The sequence below is a fragment of the Austrofundulus limnaeus genome, unplaced genomic scaffold, assembly GCF_001266775.1.
Source record: "Austrofundulus limnaeus strain Quisiro unplaced genomic scaffold, Austrofundulus_limnaeus-1.0 Scaffold34, whole genome shotgun sequence".
Lineage (NCBI taxonomy): Eukaryota > Metazoa > Chordata > Actinopteri > Cyprinodontiformes > Rivulidae > Austrofundulus > Austrofundulus limnaeus.
The window spans coordinates 2,166,202-2,186,389 of NW_013952436.1; the positions used below are offsets into that span (position 1 = coordinate 2,166,202).

The window sequence follows — 20,188 nt, forward strand, 5'->3', positions numbered from 1 at the left end:
GGACTAAGTTATAAGAAAGCTGCATAAACTGATTTATTACTGTTTAAATGTCTCAAATTCTCTAAATCACCTATCAAACTTAAGGCCTGCAGGCCAAATCTGGCCCTTGTTAACAGTTTATTTGGCCCAAACAGGTAATATTTTAAATGTGAAATTGTTTTATGGTTGCTCTTTTTGTCATTGTATTTAGTGCATTCTGCTCAGGACAGTTGACCAACTTTCCAGACAAGTAAATTTAGTTTGAATTTGGTGCAGAAAGAGCAACAGAGAGTCAACTTTAATTGTCTTGTATATATTTTTCTTATTTGTAGTGAGTTTTTTTTTGCTAGATTGTGATAAAACATATCTAGGGATGGGTACCGAATTCAATACTTTTTTATGTACAGACTGAATTCTGTCGGTACTACCGAGAACCTATTCACGTAACATCAAACGGTACCATGTTTCAGTACCTGAACGCAACATCGCGACCATATTGGCGTAAGAGTGGTGAGTTTTCCATACTTGTCCTGAACGCAGCATCACGCAAGAGCGTAATGACGTCAGCAGCCGCTGGTTCAGAGRTCGGTCTGAACGTAGCTGAAAGCCTCGCAGCTCCTGGAGTAAAACTCGTCGAACAGACCAACTCTGAGTTATCTGGTGGATTAATTATCTTGTGAGCACGACGTTCACTTGCTCAAAGTAAATAAAGTACCGCCACTTTCTTTATTTCATCCACCATTAAACAGAGACCGGCAGAGGAAAACAGAGGTGCTTCCCAACGCTTCGAACACGTCTGACCTGAAAAAGCACAAACAGCCAGCTTGAAGCGTTGGACGCATTTTGGATGCTCAAAACGTAGTTTGAATACCTTTGTATTTATTAAACTCCATCCTTTTTTGCTTATTTGATTTAAACTTATTTGCCTTCCATGGACCCCCATCACACGTTTTATTTTAGCAAGGAAATGACATCAATAGAAATACATGGAGCTGGATTTTAATTTGTACAATAAGAAAACACTGCGTTAGTTGTTTTCAAGAGTTTTCACTTAAAGAAGTTAGTTAAACAACTGATGTTACAATACAAAAAGAGTTGGATGTTGTCTTGATATTTGTTAAATTTTATACAGTGGGGAAAATAAGTATTTAGTCAGTCACCAATTGTGCAAGTTCTCCCACTTAAAAAGATGAGAGAGGCCTGTAATTYACATCATAGGTAGACCAACTATGAGAGACAAAATGTGAAAAWAAATTTGAGAAAATCATTTTGTCTGACTTTTAAAGAATTTTTTTGCAAATAATGGTGGAAAATAAGTATTTGGTCAATAACAAAAGTTCATCTCAATACTTTGTTGTATATCCTTTGTTGGCAATGACAGAGGTCAAACGTTTTCTGTAAGTCTTCACAAGGTTGGCACACACTGTTGCTGGTATGTTGGCCCATTCCTCCATGCAGTTCTCCTCTAGACCAGTGATGTTTTGGGGCTGTCGGCGGGCAACACGGACTTTCAACTCCCTCCAAAGGTTTTCGAGATCGGGAGACTGGCTAGGCCACTCCAGGACTTTGAAATGTTTCTTACGAAGCCACTCCTTTGTTGCCCTGGCAGTGTGCTTGGGATCACTGTCATGCTGAAAGACCCAGCCACGTTTCATCTTCATTGCCCTTGCTGATGGAAGGAGGTTTGCACCCAAAATCTCACAATACATGGCCCCATTCATTCTTTCATGTACACGGACCAGTCGTCCTGGTCCCTTTGCAGAGAAACAGCCCCAAAGCATGATGTTGCCACCCCCATGCTTCACAGTTYGTATGGTGTTCTTTGGATGCAACTCCGCATTCACTTTCCTCCAAACATGACGAGTTGTGTTTTTACCAAATAGTTCTACTTTGGTTTCATCTGACCATATGACATTCTCCCAATACTCTTCTGGAACATCCAAATGCTCTCTAGCAAACTTCAGACGTGCCTGGATATGGACTGGCTTAAGCAGGGGGACACGTCTGGCACTGCAAGATCTGAGCCCCTGGCGTCGTAGTGTGTTGCTGATGGTAGCCTTTGTAACATTGGTCCCAGCTTTCTGCAGGTCWTTCACTAGATCCCCCCTTGTGGTTCTGGGATTTTTCCTCACCGTTCTTGTGATCATTTTGACCCCACGGGCTGAGATCTTGCGTGGAGCCCRAGATCGAGGGAGATTAGTAGTGGTCTTGTATGTCTTCCATTTTCTGATTATCGCTCCCACAGTAGATTTCTTCACACCAAGCTGCTGCCTATTGCAGATTCAGTCTTCCCAGCCTGGTGCAGGTCTACAATTCGGTTTCTGGTGTCCTCCGACAGCTCTTTCGTCTTCACCATAGTGGAGTTTGGAGTGTGACTGTTTGAGGTTGTGGGCAGGTGTCTTTTATACTGTTAACGACTTCAAACAGGTGCCATTAATACAGGTAATGAGTGGGGGAAAGAGGAGCCTCTTAAAAAAGAAGTTACAGGTCTGTGACAGCCAGAAATCTTGCTTGTTTGTAGGTGACCAAATACTTATTTTACACCATTATTTGCAAAAAATTCTTTAAAAGTCAGACAAAAGGATTTTCTCAAATTTTTTTTCACATTTTGTCTCTCATAGTTGAGGTCTACCTATGATGTCAATTACAGGCCTCTCTCATCTTTTTAAGTGAGAGAACTTGCACAATTGGTGACTGACTAAATACTTATTTTCCCCACTGTATATGGAGAAATATGTTAAAAAAATAAAAACACTTAGTATTATTATTATTATTAATTTTACTACTTGTACTCTCGGTGATGTTTTAATTTACTTTATTGTTTTTATTTTATTTTATGTGAAGCACTTTGTGATTTTGTATCGAAGAAAGGTGCTATATAAATAAACTTTACTTACTTAAAAAACAACACACACAAAGTATCGAAAATTGGTACCATTAAGTACCGGCACAGATTCCCAGGTACCAGATATTGGTACCGAATCGATTCAAATGTCAAAGGTACCCATCCCTAAACATATCTCAAAGATATAATAAATGAAAAACTAATTGATAAAATCTAAGGCATAAGAAATGAATGCTTCATCTTTTTTCTTTATTTGTTAAGTTATGATTGTTCTAAATGCTACATAAAACATAATTTGGACGTGGTTATTTGTATTTCTGTGAGAACTATTTGTTATGAAACATGTTTTCAATAAATATTGAAAAAAATTGTCCGTGACTTGAACCAAGTTTTGAATATTTGACCTTTTTTGTGTGACTGAGTTTGACTCTTCTACTATAAATGAAACAAAACAGAACAAGTGTTAAAACATTCAGAATTTAAAAAAAAGTGTTTTCTTATCTTTTGACTTAATGAAAAAGGCCAAGTGTGTAACAAGATGCTCGCCGCTCACCTGGAGTTGATCTCAGCTCCAGCATTGAGGAGTATCTTGATGATGTTGACATAACCTCCAGAAGCAGCCAAGCTGAGAGGCGTGTAGTCTGAAACGTTGCGGTGTTCCTTGTTGGCTCCCCTCAGCAGCAGCAACTCCACAACCTGTTCAAAAATATATATAAATATATATATTTAAAAAGTTATGCCACACTGAAGCCAGGAAAACATTAAAATGCAACGTCAACACTGAGTCCACAGAGAAATGGTTCACCTCCTGGCGGCCCCCTGAGCAGGCTAGGGAAAGGGGCGTGTCTTTGGTTCTCTCTGACTGAGCCTCTATGTCCCCACCTTTGTCAAGGAGCACCTCGACTACTCCTACATGACCAGCAGTGGCAGCCAGGATCAAAGGAGTAAAACCTAAAAAAAAAAAAACCAGAGATTAATTATTTGCGTTAATTTCAGATTTCCTTCGATACATCTCGACACTAGTCCTTTCCCTGTGTGAACCTATTTTTCTTTTCTTTTATACCTTTTTTATCCCGATGCTCAATATTGGCGCCCCGTGCGATCAGGACCGAGACGAGCTCCTCGTGTCCACCTGCGCAGGCGAGCGTCAGCGCCGTGTCGTGGTTGCTCTCCGTCTGCGAGGAAGAAGAAGAGCTGTTTAGATGTATTCACGGGCATTTCTGGAGGTCAAACTCAACCGGTTTGCTTCTTACATGTGCATCTATGTCAACAGAGGGGTAGAGGGGCAAGGCTGAAGGAGGGGAGGCGATGTTCGTAGGCGTCTGCGTGGGCGGCTGGGACGGGGGCGTGGGCGAAGTTGTAGTGTTCAGCGTGGGCACGCGGCTGCTCACAACTGCAATACAGGAAACGTTTTWAAAAAAATGAGATTAAGGAAACACACGTTGGGATCTTCACATCRGGGAATATCTTCTGACAGACATTCCTACCTGCCATGATGTCATCCAGTGTGTCTGTGAGCGTCTGTGCAGGCGTGGCTACCATGAGACCATCTGGAGCTGGCTGAGGTATCATTCCTGGGCCTAACCCGGGTATCTGTTGACCCAGACACTGTTGCTGCTGACCCAACATCTGCTGTTCTATCAGCACCCGCTGCAGCTCGGGGCTGGTGCTTCCGGGGTAGTCTGCGGGGTTGTACTCTGGCAGAGGCTGGATGGGGACGAAGGGGTCCTGAAGAGACGGAGGAGGCTGAGTCTGGGGAGAAGGAGGAAGACAGGGTATATACAGAAATTCTGAAGTTAAATTTAATACCTTTTAATACCTTTTTAATGCCATCCCAATGTTTTTTAATACCAACACGACTTCAAGTTGAAACTGTAGCGGCAACTGCTTCAACCTATTATTAAAGTTACTGGATACATAGTTATTTCTTTTCCTTAATGAAACACTGATCTATATACAATCATTTGTTATTTAACCCTAAATTCAAGGCAAGTGTTTTCATTATGTGTAGGAAGAGCAGTGCTATCAGCAACAGGTCATCTGTTCTCGCATGTCCCAGGAACACAGAATCAAAATACCCTGACGTCACACCACCATCCTCTAAATCAGAGATTCTTAACCTATGGGCCGTGGCCCAATTGTGGGCTGTGAGCGCCACCTTGAGGGCCTCAAAAAAACAACAGTTTTCAACTCTGGGCCGCAGAGGGCCGTGGGACCACATTGATTTTGAATAAGGTGCAATACACTTTCTCACCACTAGTAGCAGTAGTGCACCACTCAGATGTTTAACAACCTTTTTAATATGTAGAAGAAGAACCTTAGAACCCTGCCGAAAATGGAAACTTATTTCAAATGAAAAATAGAAGCAAAAATGAAGGCAACCCATCAAAAAAGGCCAAAGTTTGTCACTAATATGAAGTACAGCTTCTGTTTTCATCATGCAGTATTTTAAAAGTTCAAAACATTATCAAATACAGTTGCAGATAAAACTATATTTTAATTTGCACTTTATCAAATAATTTTTTGTAGTTCATTTTTAAATATTTTAATGTATTTTAAAGAAACTTTAAACTTGTCAAAAAGCTGTTGTTACTGTTGTTTGTCACTAATATGAACACTAGCTTCTGTTTCTACCACACAAAGTTTAAAAGCTATATTTTCGTTTGTACTTTATCAAAATCAGTTTTACAGTTTTTTGTATTTGAAACATTTAATCATTTTTAATTTATTTATCTTATGCCCACAATTTTATTTATTGAATTTTCTATTTTTGTTATTTATGTTAAAATATATATATTTTTGTGTTGATAAGCCTGAGTGGTCTGTTGACTGACCTTTGTAATTGTTCAAATAATTGTTATGGGCAGGTTACAATATAAAAAAATGTTTGTCATAATCTTATCTTTTGATTATTTGACAGGAGTTTTACTTTTAAAATGTAAGTGTATTTAATTTAGTTATAATGTAAATACAATAAAAATTAAACCAAGATTCAGAATAATTATCATTTTGATCCATACGTTGGTAATGTGTGACTGGGCCTTGTGCCACTTCAATAAATTTCAGTAAATTGGGCCCCGAGGTCAAAAAGGTTAAGAACCCCTGCTCTAAATAACATCTGTGTGTGTCCATCTGTTTTTTAAACATGTATTAAAAACTTTTGTTGAACATGATGAACCCCACCACCACTACACAGTTTTACCCTCACAATCATCATCTTTTTTCTGCATATACATTGACAATACCAGCTAAAGAACGACTGTGAAGGATTCATCAATCAACTTCTTTAAAAAAAATCAGTTTTCAATTTTTTTCATACTAAGCAGAGGGTTACCTGCAATAGCTTTCAAATATCGGCTTTTAAATTTATCAAAACTGCAAAAATAATCCCAATTTATAAACTTTCTTGTAGCTAAAAATACTTTCAATTAAAACCTCTGATTGAAAATAATAAAACCTTACTAAACAAACCAAATCAACAGAATCTACGTGAGAACTGTAAATTATGTTTCATGTGATCCTGCATTAATTTACGTAAAGTCTAATTCCAAATAAATAATTTAGCTCAAATTCCCAAAACCCTTTAATACAGCGTAGGATTTAAATTAGCTCATATTTATCTACAAACACATAAAACTGACATCTTCATAGAGAATGCCCTCCCTGAAAGTTTTGGGGAAAAACAATGAAAAAAATCTGAGACACAGCTTTAATTTACTTTTGCTTTGTTCAAACAAATACAGCTGTTTTGTGTCAGTTTGTACCAGCAAACACACACCTGTTGATTGATGTTATCTCCCGGGTCATTCTTATAAAAGGCATCACTTTAATCTCCTCACCTGCTGCACCCGCCTGCTCCTCTCTTCTCCCCCGGTCTGCTCCAGCTAGCTTTAGCTAAAGCTAGCATCCACCGACACACGGCTCCTCTCAGGTGGTGGAGTCAGTAGTCCTTCTGCTGGTTTATCTTTTCTGACTTTTAACAATCATCCAGCTTTGATATCGTCTCCTGTTCTTTTTCAGACGTGTCCTAAATGCTTTATTTAAAACACCGCTCCAACTTCTGCTACTAGAGACACTTAAGTCCCACCCCCACACTATTTCTGATTGGCTAATAGTCCTGTCTAAAGTTGAAGCTGCGTCTCAGATTGGGCCAGAGAAATGTTTGTTAAATCTGTTTTCCACGCAGCAGCGCATCAGATTCTAGCATAGCGAAAGTGTGCTAGTTGTTTAAAGATTAATACCTCGTCAGATGGCGTTTATTACCTTTTAATACTTTTTAATGGCTTTAATTTTTGCTTAATTGATTTACTCCCTTTTTATACTTTACAACCCTGCTGATACCCTGGAAGAGGAGGCTGCTGTGGCCCATCCCTGTAGAGGACAATGCCCACCTGAGGAAGCTTGGGGTAATCCTCCTCTTCTTCATCTGCGTTGTCCTCTGAAACCTCCTCCTCCTCCTCCTCCTCGTCCTCTTCCTCCTCATCCTCTTCGTCTTCATCGTCATCCTCCTCCTCCTCCTCCTGAAAGCACATTAACGCATCTAAGTTTCTACAGTTTCTACAAAACGCAGTCTGGGATTGATTTTGTAAAAACTAAATTTTACCTCCTCCCCTTCACCCCCAGGCTGCTCTTCTTGATCCCGGTCCTTGTTGGCCTCTTCATCGGTGTCAGAGCCGGTGTGTGCCTGACTACCCAGTGGGGTAAGCATGGGTCCCGGACCAGCAGTCATACTCCCAGGCCCCGGACCCGGACCTTGGCTCTGTCCCGCCTCCTGGTCTTCTTTTAAGCCCTTTGCCTCCATGTACTCTTTGGTGAACTGTTGCTGTGTTTTTAGCTGCAGCTGGCGCTCCACCTTCTGCAGCTCCTTCAAGATTTTCTTCTTCTTCTGCACCTAAATGAACAGAGGACAGCCACAGCTTTGTTTTTTTTTTGTTTGTTTTTATTTACTGATTTAAAAGTAAATTTAATGAATTTAGATACAACTCTCAGCCAGAGCCTAAGCAGACGCTCGGTTCTACCTGCTCTTCCCGGCTCTTCTTCAGCTCCTCGATCTTGTCTTTGGTGAGCGGCTCCCCCTGAATGAGCTCCAGCGATTCGAGCTGAGCTTTCTCGATAGCGCTTATCCTCTGGCCCAGCTCGTTTAGCTTCCCCTCTGTTTCCTCCACGATGCACTCCAACGGCGGGCACAAATGGAAGGGTGGCAGAGGTTCTGCTTCAGGCCCCCGGCAGACCGCGCTGGGGACGCCGGATTGAAGGGCCGCCTGTCTCTGTTTGGATGCACCTGCATTTCAAAACAAGGAGTTACGATAAGTACACATTATAACAGCTAAGACAAAGACTTTTTTTTTTAAGTTGCGACTCGCTGCACTATTTACCTTTGCTAGAGACAGGTGGGGGTGTTGCGATGTTTGATGGGGCTCTGTCGGGCTCCTGAGGGGGCACAACCATAGCGAGAGCTTGGAATGGAACACGAGGGACCTGTTATGACAAAAAACATGTTAGGCTCATGTAAGTAAAAATGGCTGAGGGGAGGGGTTTGTTTATAAAATATCTATCATTTTTCAGGATTTACCTGAGATGRGTCTTGCGATGGGGGTGTGAGTTGTGAAAGATCAGGGGCTGAGACTGACAGGATGTTGTTGGGGTAGTCCAACAGGTAGGACACCACATTAGTGTGGCCACCTTTAGCAGCTTCTATCAACATGGTTGAACCATCCTATGAAAATAAAAACCTGACTTAGTTTTCATCGCTTTTAAAAGCACAAAAAGGTTGTTGTGGTATCTAATAAACCACAAATGATGTGAATACAAAATGAGGGAGTTACTTTGAGTCTGTGTGTGGGATCTGCTCCATGTGCCAACAGCAACTCCACAACAGCCAGATGCCCTCCAGCGCAGGCCAGAGACACCACCGTGTGATCGTTACTGACAGTAGCTCTGTTTACATTAGCACCTGAGCAAGACAAAACCACACATAAATCAAAGAAAAAGATAAAAAAAAAACGTTAATTTCACCGGTACAATGTCAAAAGTGTACCTGTGGAACAAGACCAAAGAGCAGAAAGGACACACAAGCACACAAAGTTTAAACGCTAAATAAAATAAATGAGGAGTAACAAAATGAACAGCGTGTTGTGTGTTTTAAACAAAAAATTAACAAATGCAATGAAGCAAAATGACTCACAAAAGAGGACAAGCACAGTCACTAATGTGCAAGCAGAAACCTTGTTCAAATGTGCAACAATATATGTTTTAATTTTGTTCAGTGAGGTAAAGTTTCTGGGTGTCATAGATGAAAAGCTGACATGGAAACCTCATATAGATAATTTAAGAATAAAAATAGCTAAATCTATTGCAGTATTATATAAAGTAAGAGAGTTATTCAATGACAAATCTCTGTATATGCTGTATAACGCATTAATTGCTCCACACCTAATTTATTGTATCTAAATCTGGGGGAAAGCATGTAAAACTATTACAAATCCCATTTTCATTTTACAGAAAAGAGCTGTAAGAATTATAACCAGAAAACATTATAATCACCCAACAAATTCATTGTTTTGTCAGTTGAAATTATTGAAATTTCATGAGGTGGTTGATTATAGTATTTTGCAGGTTATGTATAAGGCTCATATAAACATATTACCTGTAAATATCCAGTTAAATTTTGTTAAAAGAGAGAGCAGTTATAATCTTAAGGGGATTGAGATGTTTGTGAAACTTAAATTTCCAGTCAGTTTGAAGCAGTGATCCCCAAACTACGGCCTGCGGGCTGGATCCGGCCCCCAAAACAATACCAGAGAGCATTTAGGTTTTATTTTTCATATATGTGTATTTATATTTGATTTTAAAGTTGAGACTTTTGCAATAAAATGTTCCTTAGTTATGAACTATTTTCATTATTAACTATTATTAGTTAGTAACTATTTCATTCATACACACATAAAACGTGACATTCTGTTCCACCCTTCTGCGGTCTGTGCCCCTATCTGGKAACCCCCAGAAAAAATCCTAAACCCGCCCCTCTCAAAGAGAGAACGGAATAATGGTGAAAAGATTAGGTAAGAGAAAAACAGATTCAGAATGCAGGGCATTTAAGCTGCAGTGGACAAACGATTATTTTTTTGTTCATATGTAAAGAGGCGGTGGCGGTATTCAAAGAATACAATCTGTGACGACACTATGAATCCCGTCACAAAGACAAGTATGATAACTTGCAAGGCCAAATGTGAGCAAACAAACTCTCAAAGCTAAAAAGTGAACTGTTAGCTCAGCAGAATACATACTGTGAAGAACCCAGAGAGGGTTATTTGATTGTGCTTTCTGGAAAACAATAAATTTTTACATTTAGGCACTCCTGCAATAGTCACACTTTTTCTGTTACAAACTGACTCCGGCCCCCCACCAAAGAAGGGAAAAGTTTGGGGACCCCTGATTTGAAGAAACGATGCACGTCAATTCAGGGAATAAGATTATGGAATAATCTGGAAAGTGCTGTTAAAGATGCCAAATTAATGATTATGTTTAAGAGAATGATTAAAATTGGTTTGATGAAGAAATATGAAAAAGAATGTGTATTCATGAATTTTTGTTCGAGGAGGATTGCTGTTGCTTTTTTGTTTTGTTTGTTACTTAAAGACTATTATTGTTTATTTTATCTTCTTTTCTTAAAAAGGGGCAGGTATTATAAGATTTTTTCTTCTTTCTGCTGCCTTTCATTTTATTTTTGATTTGTATTTTTTGTATTTAATTTTTTTTGTTTTTAAATGAAATAAAATGAATAAACTAAAAAAAAATTAAGAAAGATTTGGAGTAGAATCCCTAATGAGTTCTTATAAACAGGTAAATCTGAGCCAACAACACACCTTTGCTGATAAGGAACTGGACTGTACAGAGATGCCCCGCCCTTGCTGCCTTCATCAGGGGTGTCCTCCCCCCTTCAGACTCGTGCTCCTGAGATACACAAAACAGTTTTGCTTAAAAAATAGAGCAGATAAAGTTTTACACGTCATGTTTCCCATAACTATATGTGATATCGTCACACAGCAGACTCATAAAGAGTAAAATCAGATAATATTAGTTATAAACAAACCAAGTTGGCTCCAGCCTGCAGCAGCACATCTGCCACATCTGTGTGTCCATTCTCACAAGCATACGTCAATGCTGTGTCGCCCGTTGCTGTTGTGGCATGAACGTTTGCTCCTGAACGGCAAACAGAGGTTAAGAACGTAAGCACACTTATTGCATTTGTGGTAAAATGAGCGTTTTCTTAAAAACAGCTATTTATCGTTTGATTTCTCAACAGTTTGTTTTTGTTTTGCCTCTCTTGCTTACCTGCAGCGAGTAGATATTTGACCAAGTCCAGATGGCCCTCCTGTGCAGCCTCCATTAGAGGAGTGGAGCAGCCTAACTCGATGTCAGCACCCGCCTTAATGAGGAAGTCGGCCACTTCCAAGAAGCCTCCGCAACATGCCAGAGTCAAAGCGGTCTCCTGGGTCTCCTCTGTCTGCGCATTGATGTTCGCACCTGGAGAACAGAAAAATGAGCTGATGACTGCAAGAATGTAACCAGGTCTGGATTTGTTTTTAAAAACCCATTCTTTCTTCTAAAAAATAGAATTATAAGAGAGTCGATGACATCGAACGAGTCAAATCTATTTAGAATGGTTTATTTTAAGTTTTCATTCCTCAAATGTGAGAAGAAAACATTCCTACCTTGAGCTAGCAGCAGTGCTACCATCTCCTCGTGGCCTTCTCTGGCTGCTTCCATCAGAGGAGTGTAACCTTCATCATTAACCTGGACACAAAGACAAAAACAGATAAGAAACCAGGAGAGGGTATGTCTCATTATCAGATTATCAAAGAGCCTGTCTGCTCTCACTGAAAAAAAGAAAAGATCGTTCATTTTTCAAAATAGAAAAAAAGTGACACGATCATTTCATGTCTTTTTGTTTATTAACCTGAGGCAGTTTGTTCAAAATGTRAATTAAAATACTTAAACTAATACTCGACACATTTCTTTTATCAAACCATTATTGACTGAATGTCTCTTTACTCACCTCCTCCAAATTGGCGCCTCTCTCTATGAGCAGGGCAGCCAGCTCCACGTGTCCTCCACAAGCTGCGAGGGTGAGGGGRGACTCAAAGGAGTCAGCTGGCATGTTGACCTGAGCGCCGCTGTCCAACAGCAGCCGCGCCACCTCCACATGGCCGTCCTGGGACAGCGAGACACAGAGAATGTAGAGATAAGCACCTGAATAAGTAAACACTATCCAATCTGCTTCGGTTGACCTAAGGTCAATTTATACTTGTGCAAAATGCATTAAAACTCAAAAAAATGTTTTTATTATTTAACTTAATTTGCTTTTCTTTTTTTCTTTTTTTTTTTTGTTCTTTGATTGCAAAAATGTAGTTATGGTTAATATAATTTGACAAATTATAAGACTTATTTTTCTATATCCGTTTTAAATCTTCTCTCGATTCCCATCTAGCTTACCCGATTGAACTTAAAAACCTAACAAGTTGTACAAAAATATTTAATATTGATGACAACAACAACAACAACAACAACAACAACAATAATAACAATAATAGAAAAAGTGATAAAAACACAATTAGGGATGTAACGATATGAAAATTTCAGCCAATATCGATATCCGATATAATTATTGCTGCTGCTATGGCCAATAACTAATATTTACGGATATTAGACAAACACACAAATTATTTAATACGTACACGCACAAACACACTTGTGTCTTTTATCGATACCATAAATAAACGACCAAACCTCTGACATGACTCCCTACTTCAGTTATTCCTGGCTGTGCGGCGTCAATTTCACTATCATGATCAAACAGATGATGCTCAACCAAACATTTCACCTCCCAAAACAGAAATAAAAAGATAAAGTATGGAAAATCGATAACGGACAATAACATCGGCCCCGTTTTACATATCGGGCCGATACTGATTTTCTAAAAAAAAAAAAAAAAAAAAAAAAAAAAAAAGACCAATATAGGCCCATACCGATGTCAATGCTGCTGTAACGGGCATCTCTAAACGCAATAAAAGTCTGTTAAACTGGGGTTTGGGTCAGATGCTCACCATGCAAGCCTCCATCAGTGCCGTGTGCATCTCATCTGTTTTATGCTCCTGGTCTGCTCCGGCCTCTAACAGAAAGCGAACCATATCCAGGTGACCTGCAGAGAACAGATAACGACAAAAGGAAAATGAAGTATTAGCTAAGAAGATGATGCTACATGACAGCATATACAGAAAACTAACGGGGTGAAAAACATCTATTTTGTTCAAACAGTCCCATGGGCTCACTGAGGCTCTGTTTAAAAAATTCCTTCTTTTTAGGTGAAACTGGAAATATTCGGTTACATTTTGGAGATTTGTCAAGAATACTAAGTTGGGCTTTAGCAGATGTGCACTACAATTATCAGTCAGTCTACATTTATTTTTTTTAATCTTTGTTTTTAATTTAGAAATTAAAGCAAAACCATTACCAACGTTTGTTTATTCGTCATTTTACATGCAACTGTTTTTATGCTCGAGACATGAGTGTCTGCACAGATGCGTTTGTTATTAAAATACAAAAATCACAGCACCAGCTAGTGACCTGGCATGGTTCAATGTTTTTCGAGGTCTCGTTTCAATTCAGTTTATTTATACAGCGCCAAGTCACAACAAATGTCTCAGGGAACTGTACCAAAAACAATCAATCTAAGGTTTAAACAGTGACTGAAATCACAGCATTACAGTGTAAACGTGTAGCGCTTTTACCATCACCATCAAAAACTCTGTAACAATTCCAGGAGATCATTTCTGTGCAAACTAAACCTGAGGGTTATAAAACGGAGGAAGTTCTTACTGGCCGTGAGAACCGCCCTTTGTTTACATTTGTATAATAAGAACACCGTTACGGAGCAACAGTTGGTTAAAACAACTATTTCACACTTTGCAGGTCAACTAATCAGGTCAGCCAATGACAGACATACATCAGCTTGTGTTATTTTTGGCCAATGTGTATTTACCATTTACAAAATCATGGCAATAATTGCTCAACTTAAATTAACTTGTCTTTTAAACTAGCACTTATGTTTTGAGGGAATTAATTAAGACGAAACATGACAGGAAATGTACTCCACAAAGTGGTAATAGTAAGGTAGGGTGCTGACTATCGATAGTTACTAGAGCTATGAAAAGATTTCTGCTAGATGCAACACAAAGACTGCATATTTGAGTTCTGACCTTTGTAGCAGGCGAGTGTGAGTGCGCTCTCCTTGAACTCGTTGGAGTGTGTGTTGATGCCGGCGCCATATTCCAGGAGTACCCTGGCCACCTCCACGTGGCCAGCGCTGGCTGCCTCCATTAAAGGGGTGTGTCCGTTCTCATTGTGGTCCTCGATGTTCGCACCCTCTTTTAGCAGCACCTTAACCACGTCCACGAAGCCACCGGCGCATGCGTACGTCAGAGCTGTGTTACCTGAAGACAACAGCGAGGTTCATCCGACAGGAAATGGAGAACAAATCAATAATAATTATCGAAATCAGAATAGTTTTACCTGTGGAAGATTGTGCGTTGACATCTGCCCCATGGACAAGAAGCAGTTTGACAATGTCCACATAACCTCCACTGGCAGCAGCCATGAGGGGTGTTATGTCCCCTTTGATGCCCCGGTCTTCTACGTTGGCATGCATAGCCAATAAAACCTATGACCCAAAATGGTAATGTTAAAAAGATAAATAAATATAAAAGGTTCTCAAAAACAAATTTCAGACCAGGCCAACGCTTCCATACCTGTGCAAGTTCATAGTAGCCAGCCGAGCAGGCGAGACACAGCAGGCTCTCCCCCTCTTCTGTGTGTTCGTTGACGCTCCGTCCTTCATCCAGCAGTTTGCGCACGGCGTTGACGTCCCCATCCGAACACGCTTCTGCTAAACTACGGCTGAAAATAACCAAACTGCTACAATTACTGCCACTGTGACAGGTGAACACACATACGCCTCACATTCAGCCAAATACCCAAAACGTGGAAAAGAACAATCGGCGGGGGGTGGGATACATACTTGTCAGCTTGGCCGGCATTGAGCGTGTTTTCGGCCCTCATACGGGTCAGGGCGGCCGCCGCCTCGTCCAGGGCACAACTCACTGACGATGTTAGTCGGCGCAGCACTTCAGGGTCTGCAAAAGCTTTACCATCGGCAGTGGAGAGTTTACCGATGCCTGCCGAACACCGAGAGGGCAGAGGTGCATAGGGCAGTGCAAACCACAGGGGGGAGGGGAGCAGAACCACACCAGACCAGATGAAGAAGCAAATCCAGTCCAGCCAAGCCAATCCAATCCAAGGTTAGTAGCAGCATAAAAAAAGAGAGAGGGAAAAAAAATTCCCCACACACACACACAAACACACAGAAAACACACAAGCACTTGTTAATTTGGCGTAATAAATCCTGTCWCTACTTTCAATGCAGCATCTAGGATTCTTAGTTTCTGAAATACAAAACAATATTCATTGGGCAGCTGTTGGGTTGTAAACAAAAACTATAAAATGTATCAAAACTACAAGGAATGCAGTGAAGGAAGGAGGCAACTTGGTAAACTAGTCAATAAAGGTTAAAGGCCATTGACAGAGGAGAAAAATGTCTCAACTTGTATGAATTATAGATGGATCAGAGAAGCAGGATAAGAGGTACCGTGGAGGGAAAAAACAAACAAAAAACTGGAGCCAGTGGTCAGAAGTGGTAAACACAACTACAAAGGAAGCAAAATACCAAAGAAAAATATGTTTGTGACCGTTTAAAAAAAAAAGAAGAAAAATCCAAAGATGGGGTATAGGAGAAGGCAAGAATGTCCAATGTGATCATAATAAACATAAGAACATTCAAACCAGCAAGCTTTTGGAGGCTTTATGCATGTGTTGGCATTGTTTTTTACAGGCATGTGTACAAATTCATTTTTAAAAAGTTCTTCCACTTTTTAGTTTTAGCTTTAATGTTCATTTGCCAGGCAGTTGTGAGACTTCACTCTTTGGAGGACCAATGCTGTCACCACTTGGACCACATCTTTAAGCTAAACTTAAGAGTCTAAAGCCAAGATTTTGCAACTTTTTCAGGACAAAAATTGAGGAATTTGTTAAGTGTATTATTGCATCAACTCAGAAAATGTCATGGGTTAGAAGCTTGGATTGGTTCAGTACATATATTAGGGTTTAATGATACCTCAGGAGGACAAGAWATCACCTAAGTGTAAGTCATGGCAAAGGACGAGGACAGATGTTTCTATATCAATGTCTTTAACATTGTGTGTTTACCCATAAACAGCTGCTTTTACGCTACCTGCGCCAAACCTTCATGTTGACACAAACAACACGATTTGCATTCTAGCTTAGCCAAGATAAAAGTTGCCAGATTAGGAAAACATAACTAAATGCAAAATTTACATTCACGCAAGTAAAGCTATACATGTCATTTGCAAGCAATCGTTTGTAAGGTTGGTGGCAATCTATTTAAGATTTAGTAATGGTATTGATGTAATCCTTGGCTGATCAATAAGAGTAATTTTTCAAGCTCATAAGATTAACTAATATTTGACTATGGATTTAGGAATCATAGTCATGTGTTTAAATTAAATATACCTGACAGTCAGAATCATGAGACTTAAAATACCACAAATTTAATTGGTACTGGCTATTTTAGATTCAGTGCTCTGAAAACTTTTATTTTCACTTCTATTGGACACAATTACAGRAAAAACACTGTGGTTTGTTTTTGTTTTAGCCTATTGTATTTTTTTTTCTTGCATTTTTTTATTTAGGAATGCTCAACATTGTCCATTTCCTGAAACATAAATGCAAAAACATTGTTGCAATGTTGAATGTCTGAACAATAAAGGTGCGTTCACACCGAACGCGATTTCAGCGTCAGGAGCAGCAGGTTTACATACAAAGTCTATGGTGGACGCGCTTCAAGCAACGTCGGGAAGTTCTGCGGCGCCTCAAGCGKGATTAGAGCAGCGCGATTTGAACGATTTGAACGATCTGAACGTTCGACGCGCTGAGGCACAAATCGCTGAAGTTAGAAAATCTGAACTTTTGCAGCTCGACGCGCATCGTCAACCAATCAGAGAGACTCCACTGTGTGACGTAGAGACATATTTCCCGACGGGACAGTTTACTGAATGATGTCCACTAACCTGAAACAGACAGAGCTCCTGCTCTTTAGCTGAAATGAGTGCCTGCAGTCAGTGTCCTGATCCYCAGCAATGCGTGYCAGCGACTCATCAGACTGGAAAAATAGTCCTGAAAGRGAGCTGTGAGCCTCTACTCTGAATTATCTGGTGAATTAATTATGAATTAATTATCTGATGAACGTGACACGTTCTGGCTGTCTGTAAATAAAGCAAAGCCACTTCCTCGTCCGACATTGAACAGCCCCACAGAGGAGGGAGGGGCGGGGCGGCTGTCGCCGTGCAGCGCAGCTGTCCTGCGTCTGACCTCAAAGTGCACAAGCTTCAAACTTCAGCGTTGGCTGCGATTTTGACGCTGAAATCGCGTTCGGTGTGAACGCACCATAAAAGTTTTGAAGTAGCCCTGTATAGTAAAAATTGAAGGCTGATAGAACAAAGAGAAAAATGGTATGCATTTAACTTATAGATGAACATACACACATATCAAACATGAGGCAAAAAGATGCATTTTATATTGGTGTATGACTGATAAAAAGTTAAAATTAAAGGCAATGTTAGAATGGAAACCTACCTACAAGTACATTGTTGAACTGACTTTTAACATGATTCTCGCACAAACGTACATTAATTTTCTTCCTAAAAAAAAACGACTGGATTGAGTCTTGTGAGCATCTACAGACAAAAGGTGTATAATATACACCTGTATAATTTGTTTATATTATAAACAAATTATGAGAAATAAATTACATTAAATGTTCTAAATTTTCAGTACATCTACAGCAAATCCTTAATTTTTGCGGGGGTTACATTCTTGGAGTACACATGAATTGTGAAGAAAAACAAAACAAAACATGAATATTAGATGTGGTCTAGAAAGGTTTAGTGTATTTGAAGGTGGCATCATGGAAAAAAAAAAGACACATACAAAGCTAAACAGTTAGCAGATACACAGCATGCACAGAGTATGTGTCACATACTATATCTTTTTTTAACTGAACTGAATTTACCTTAATTTTTGTAAAAAAAAATTAATAAATGATACWGATAAAATAATAATTTAGATTGAAAACAAGAAAAGGAAATGAGAGAAAAAAAATGAAGTTCCTTACAGTAGTGCATTTCCTGCATCCACGATATTATGGGAATTACCGCAAACTACTTCTAGTTAGGTTCCATTTAAAAACATCTACAAAGGACGGAGTCCGCAAAATGTGAAATGCAACTTTGCAGGGATTCGCTGTACTTACATGTATATGAACCTAAACCTGTGTGTTTCAGTTGATACAATTAAAAAAATAATAAAGTTAAATATTTAAACAAAGAAGGCCTGCCATTATGTTATAGTGTCTGTAACAATAAATTCAAAAACTTAATATTTTGAGCCTTTTCTAGTGCCTCATCCCACCTCATGTATGGAGGAAAAAAATTAAAATGTAAACCACATATCTGTTAGAATTTGTTAGAAATACTTCTGATTATCATATTGTCTAAGTCAACCATTTTTTGTCATTTTTCTTTTCAGTTTTATATGGATCTGTACACTCCTGTGCTCAACTTGTCATAGTCTACAACCACCATTTTTGAAGTATATTGCTTTAGATTGTATCTATATTAACCAGAACAAAGAATGAAGGATAATAGCCAAGGTCACCCCAGTGTGGCCAGTGGTAACAGAAGCCCTCATTAATAATCCACGCGTGACGTGACTTAAAGCCTGCATTTGTTGTAATTAAGTCTGCAGGGCATTGTTAATCATTCAGAAAAATGTGTGATAAAAATCAACATGGGAACACAATAAAATGAATACAAAATTGCTTACTAGTTTTTCTGTTACCCCGAACATGAGGGTTCTTATCACACCTTTTTACATTATCATAAATACTGATTTACATTTACCAACTTGTTTGTTTTGTAGTGTAGAAAGAATACTGATTGTCTACTAACATCTGGCAGATGGTCGGTGCTGCTATGTCACTTATGCATACTACATTCACAAAAGACACGTCAAAAGATATATTTGTTGAGTTTTGATGCTGCCCTGAAAATAAATTTGGGGGTAATTCTGTGTTTTTAGAGTATGAGCTTGAAATGGCAAAAGGAATGCCAAGAGGCCAAACTAAGCCCTTCAGGCTGAACTAGAGGCTAAGAGAAAAGAACATTGTAATTGACCGAGCAGACACACGAGGAATTTTCGCTTTAGCATTAAAAAAAAGGAAAAAAATGGGGATTACACTCTAAAAATTTTGCGAGATTTGCATAAAGACACTTAATTAAGCAAATGTTCAGAATATATATACAGTTTCGTTGACATCTATTTGGACACTGACACAAAGTTTACATATTTTCTTCCCCATTTACTGAAACATATTCAACTAGTTAAACTTATACACTGCCTGGCCAAAATAAAAAATTGCCACCAAAAAAAAAGGGTCACATACTCTTAATATTTTCTTGGAAAGCCTTTAGCTTTGATTATGGCACCCATTAGCTGTGGTATTGTTTAGATATACAATGTCACAAGATTTATTTCCATCCAGTGTTGCATTAATTTTTCACCAAGTTCTTCCATTGATGATGGTTGAGTCTGACCTTCTCCAGCACATCCCAAAGATTCTCATGTTTGAAAATGATGTCATGCTCCCTGAACCACTCTTTCACAATTTGAGCCCGATGTATCCTGGTATTGTCATCTTGCAATATGCCCGTGCCATGAGGGAAGAAAAACTCAATTGATGGAATAACCTGGTCAGTAGGGTTGGCCAATATTGGCAAAAAAATGAATCACGATTAATTGTGGTGTTTAGCCGATAACGATTAATTTGATGATTAATCCCCTGCACACTCCTGTAGGAGTTTTAGTCTTACATCCTTCTCATAACTTAGTTATGAGGAACTGAGAGTTCTTTAATGCAGATAATAATATCTTTTCTGTGTAACTATCAGGAATTAAACCAATGAGTAGGCCTGTCGCGATAGTCAATAAATCAATTAATTGCAAGATAAATTTTTTTGAGGTCGGTAAAAAAATGAGGACGATAAGTTTCATTTTCCTTCTTGTTTGTTTACTTCATCTCTCTCCCTCTCTGTGCTCCACTGCACAGGGGCTCAGCTGACTCCTCTCCTCATGTTTTCTTAGTGTCGGGAGGAGTGAACTCTCGCTTTAGCATGA

At 39.2% G+C, this 20,188-nt stretch overlaps 1 protein-coding gene across 8 annotated transcripts in view; it reads right to left on the reverse strand.

Annotated features, from left to right (window-relative positions):
* Positions 1-20,188, reverse strand: part of ankhd1 (ankyrin repeat and KH domain containing 1) — a 41,597-nt gene that overhangs the window by 9,694 nt on the left and 11,715 nt on the right. For 2 of the 8 annotated variants that reach the window (XM_014006122.1, XM_014006119.1), the window contains exons 3-23: positions 14,901-15,057; positions 14,632-14,779; positions 14,396-14,543; positions 14,083-14,316; positions 12,931-13,025; positions 11,883-12,038; positions 11,539-11,620; positions 11,159-11,350; positions 10,917-11,026; positions 10,690-10,777; positions 8,650-8,777; positions 8,397-8,540; positions 8,200-8,302; positions 7,843-8,105; positions 7,428-7,715; positions 7,216-7,344; positions 4,312-4,576; positions 4,078-4,217; positions 3,888-3,999; positions 3,630-3,775; positions 3,378-3,520 (exon numbers count right to left, since the gene is read on the reverse strand). In XM_014006122.1, coding sequence (XP_013861576.1) covers positions 3,378-3,520; positions 3,630-3,775; positions 3,888-3,999; positions 4,078-4,217; positions 4,312-4,576; positions 7,216-7,344; positions 7,428-7,715; positions 7,843-8,105; positions 8,200-8,302; positions 8,397-8,540; positions 8,650-8,777; positions 10,690-10,777; positions 10,917-11,026; positions 11,159-11,350; positions 11,539-11,620; positions 11,883-12,038; positions 12,931-13,025; positions 14,083-14,316; positions 14,396-14,543; positions 14,632-14,779; positions 14,901-15,057 — 3,271 coding nt within the window. Of the gene's footprint in view, positions 1-3,377; positions 3,521-3,629; positions 3,776-3,887; positions 4,000-4,077; positions 4,218-4,311; positions 4,577-7,215; positions 7,345-7,427; positions 7,716-7,842; positions 8,106-8,199; positions 8,303-8,396; positions 8,541-8,649; positions 8,778-10,689; positions 10,778-10,916; positions 11,027-11,158; positions 11,351-11,538; positions 11,621-11,882; positions 12,045-12,930; positions 13,026-14,082; positions 14,317-14,395; positions 14,544-14,631; positions 14,795-14,900; positions 15,058-20,188 lie in introns of all 8 variants that reach the window. The other 6 variants (XM_014006115.1, XM_014006114.1, XM_014006121.1 and 3 more) reach the window with 5 other exon arrangements.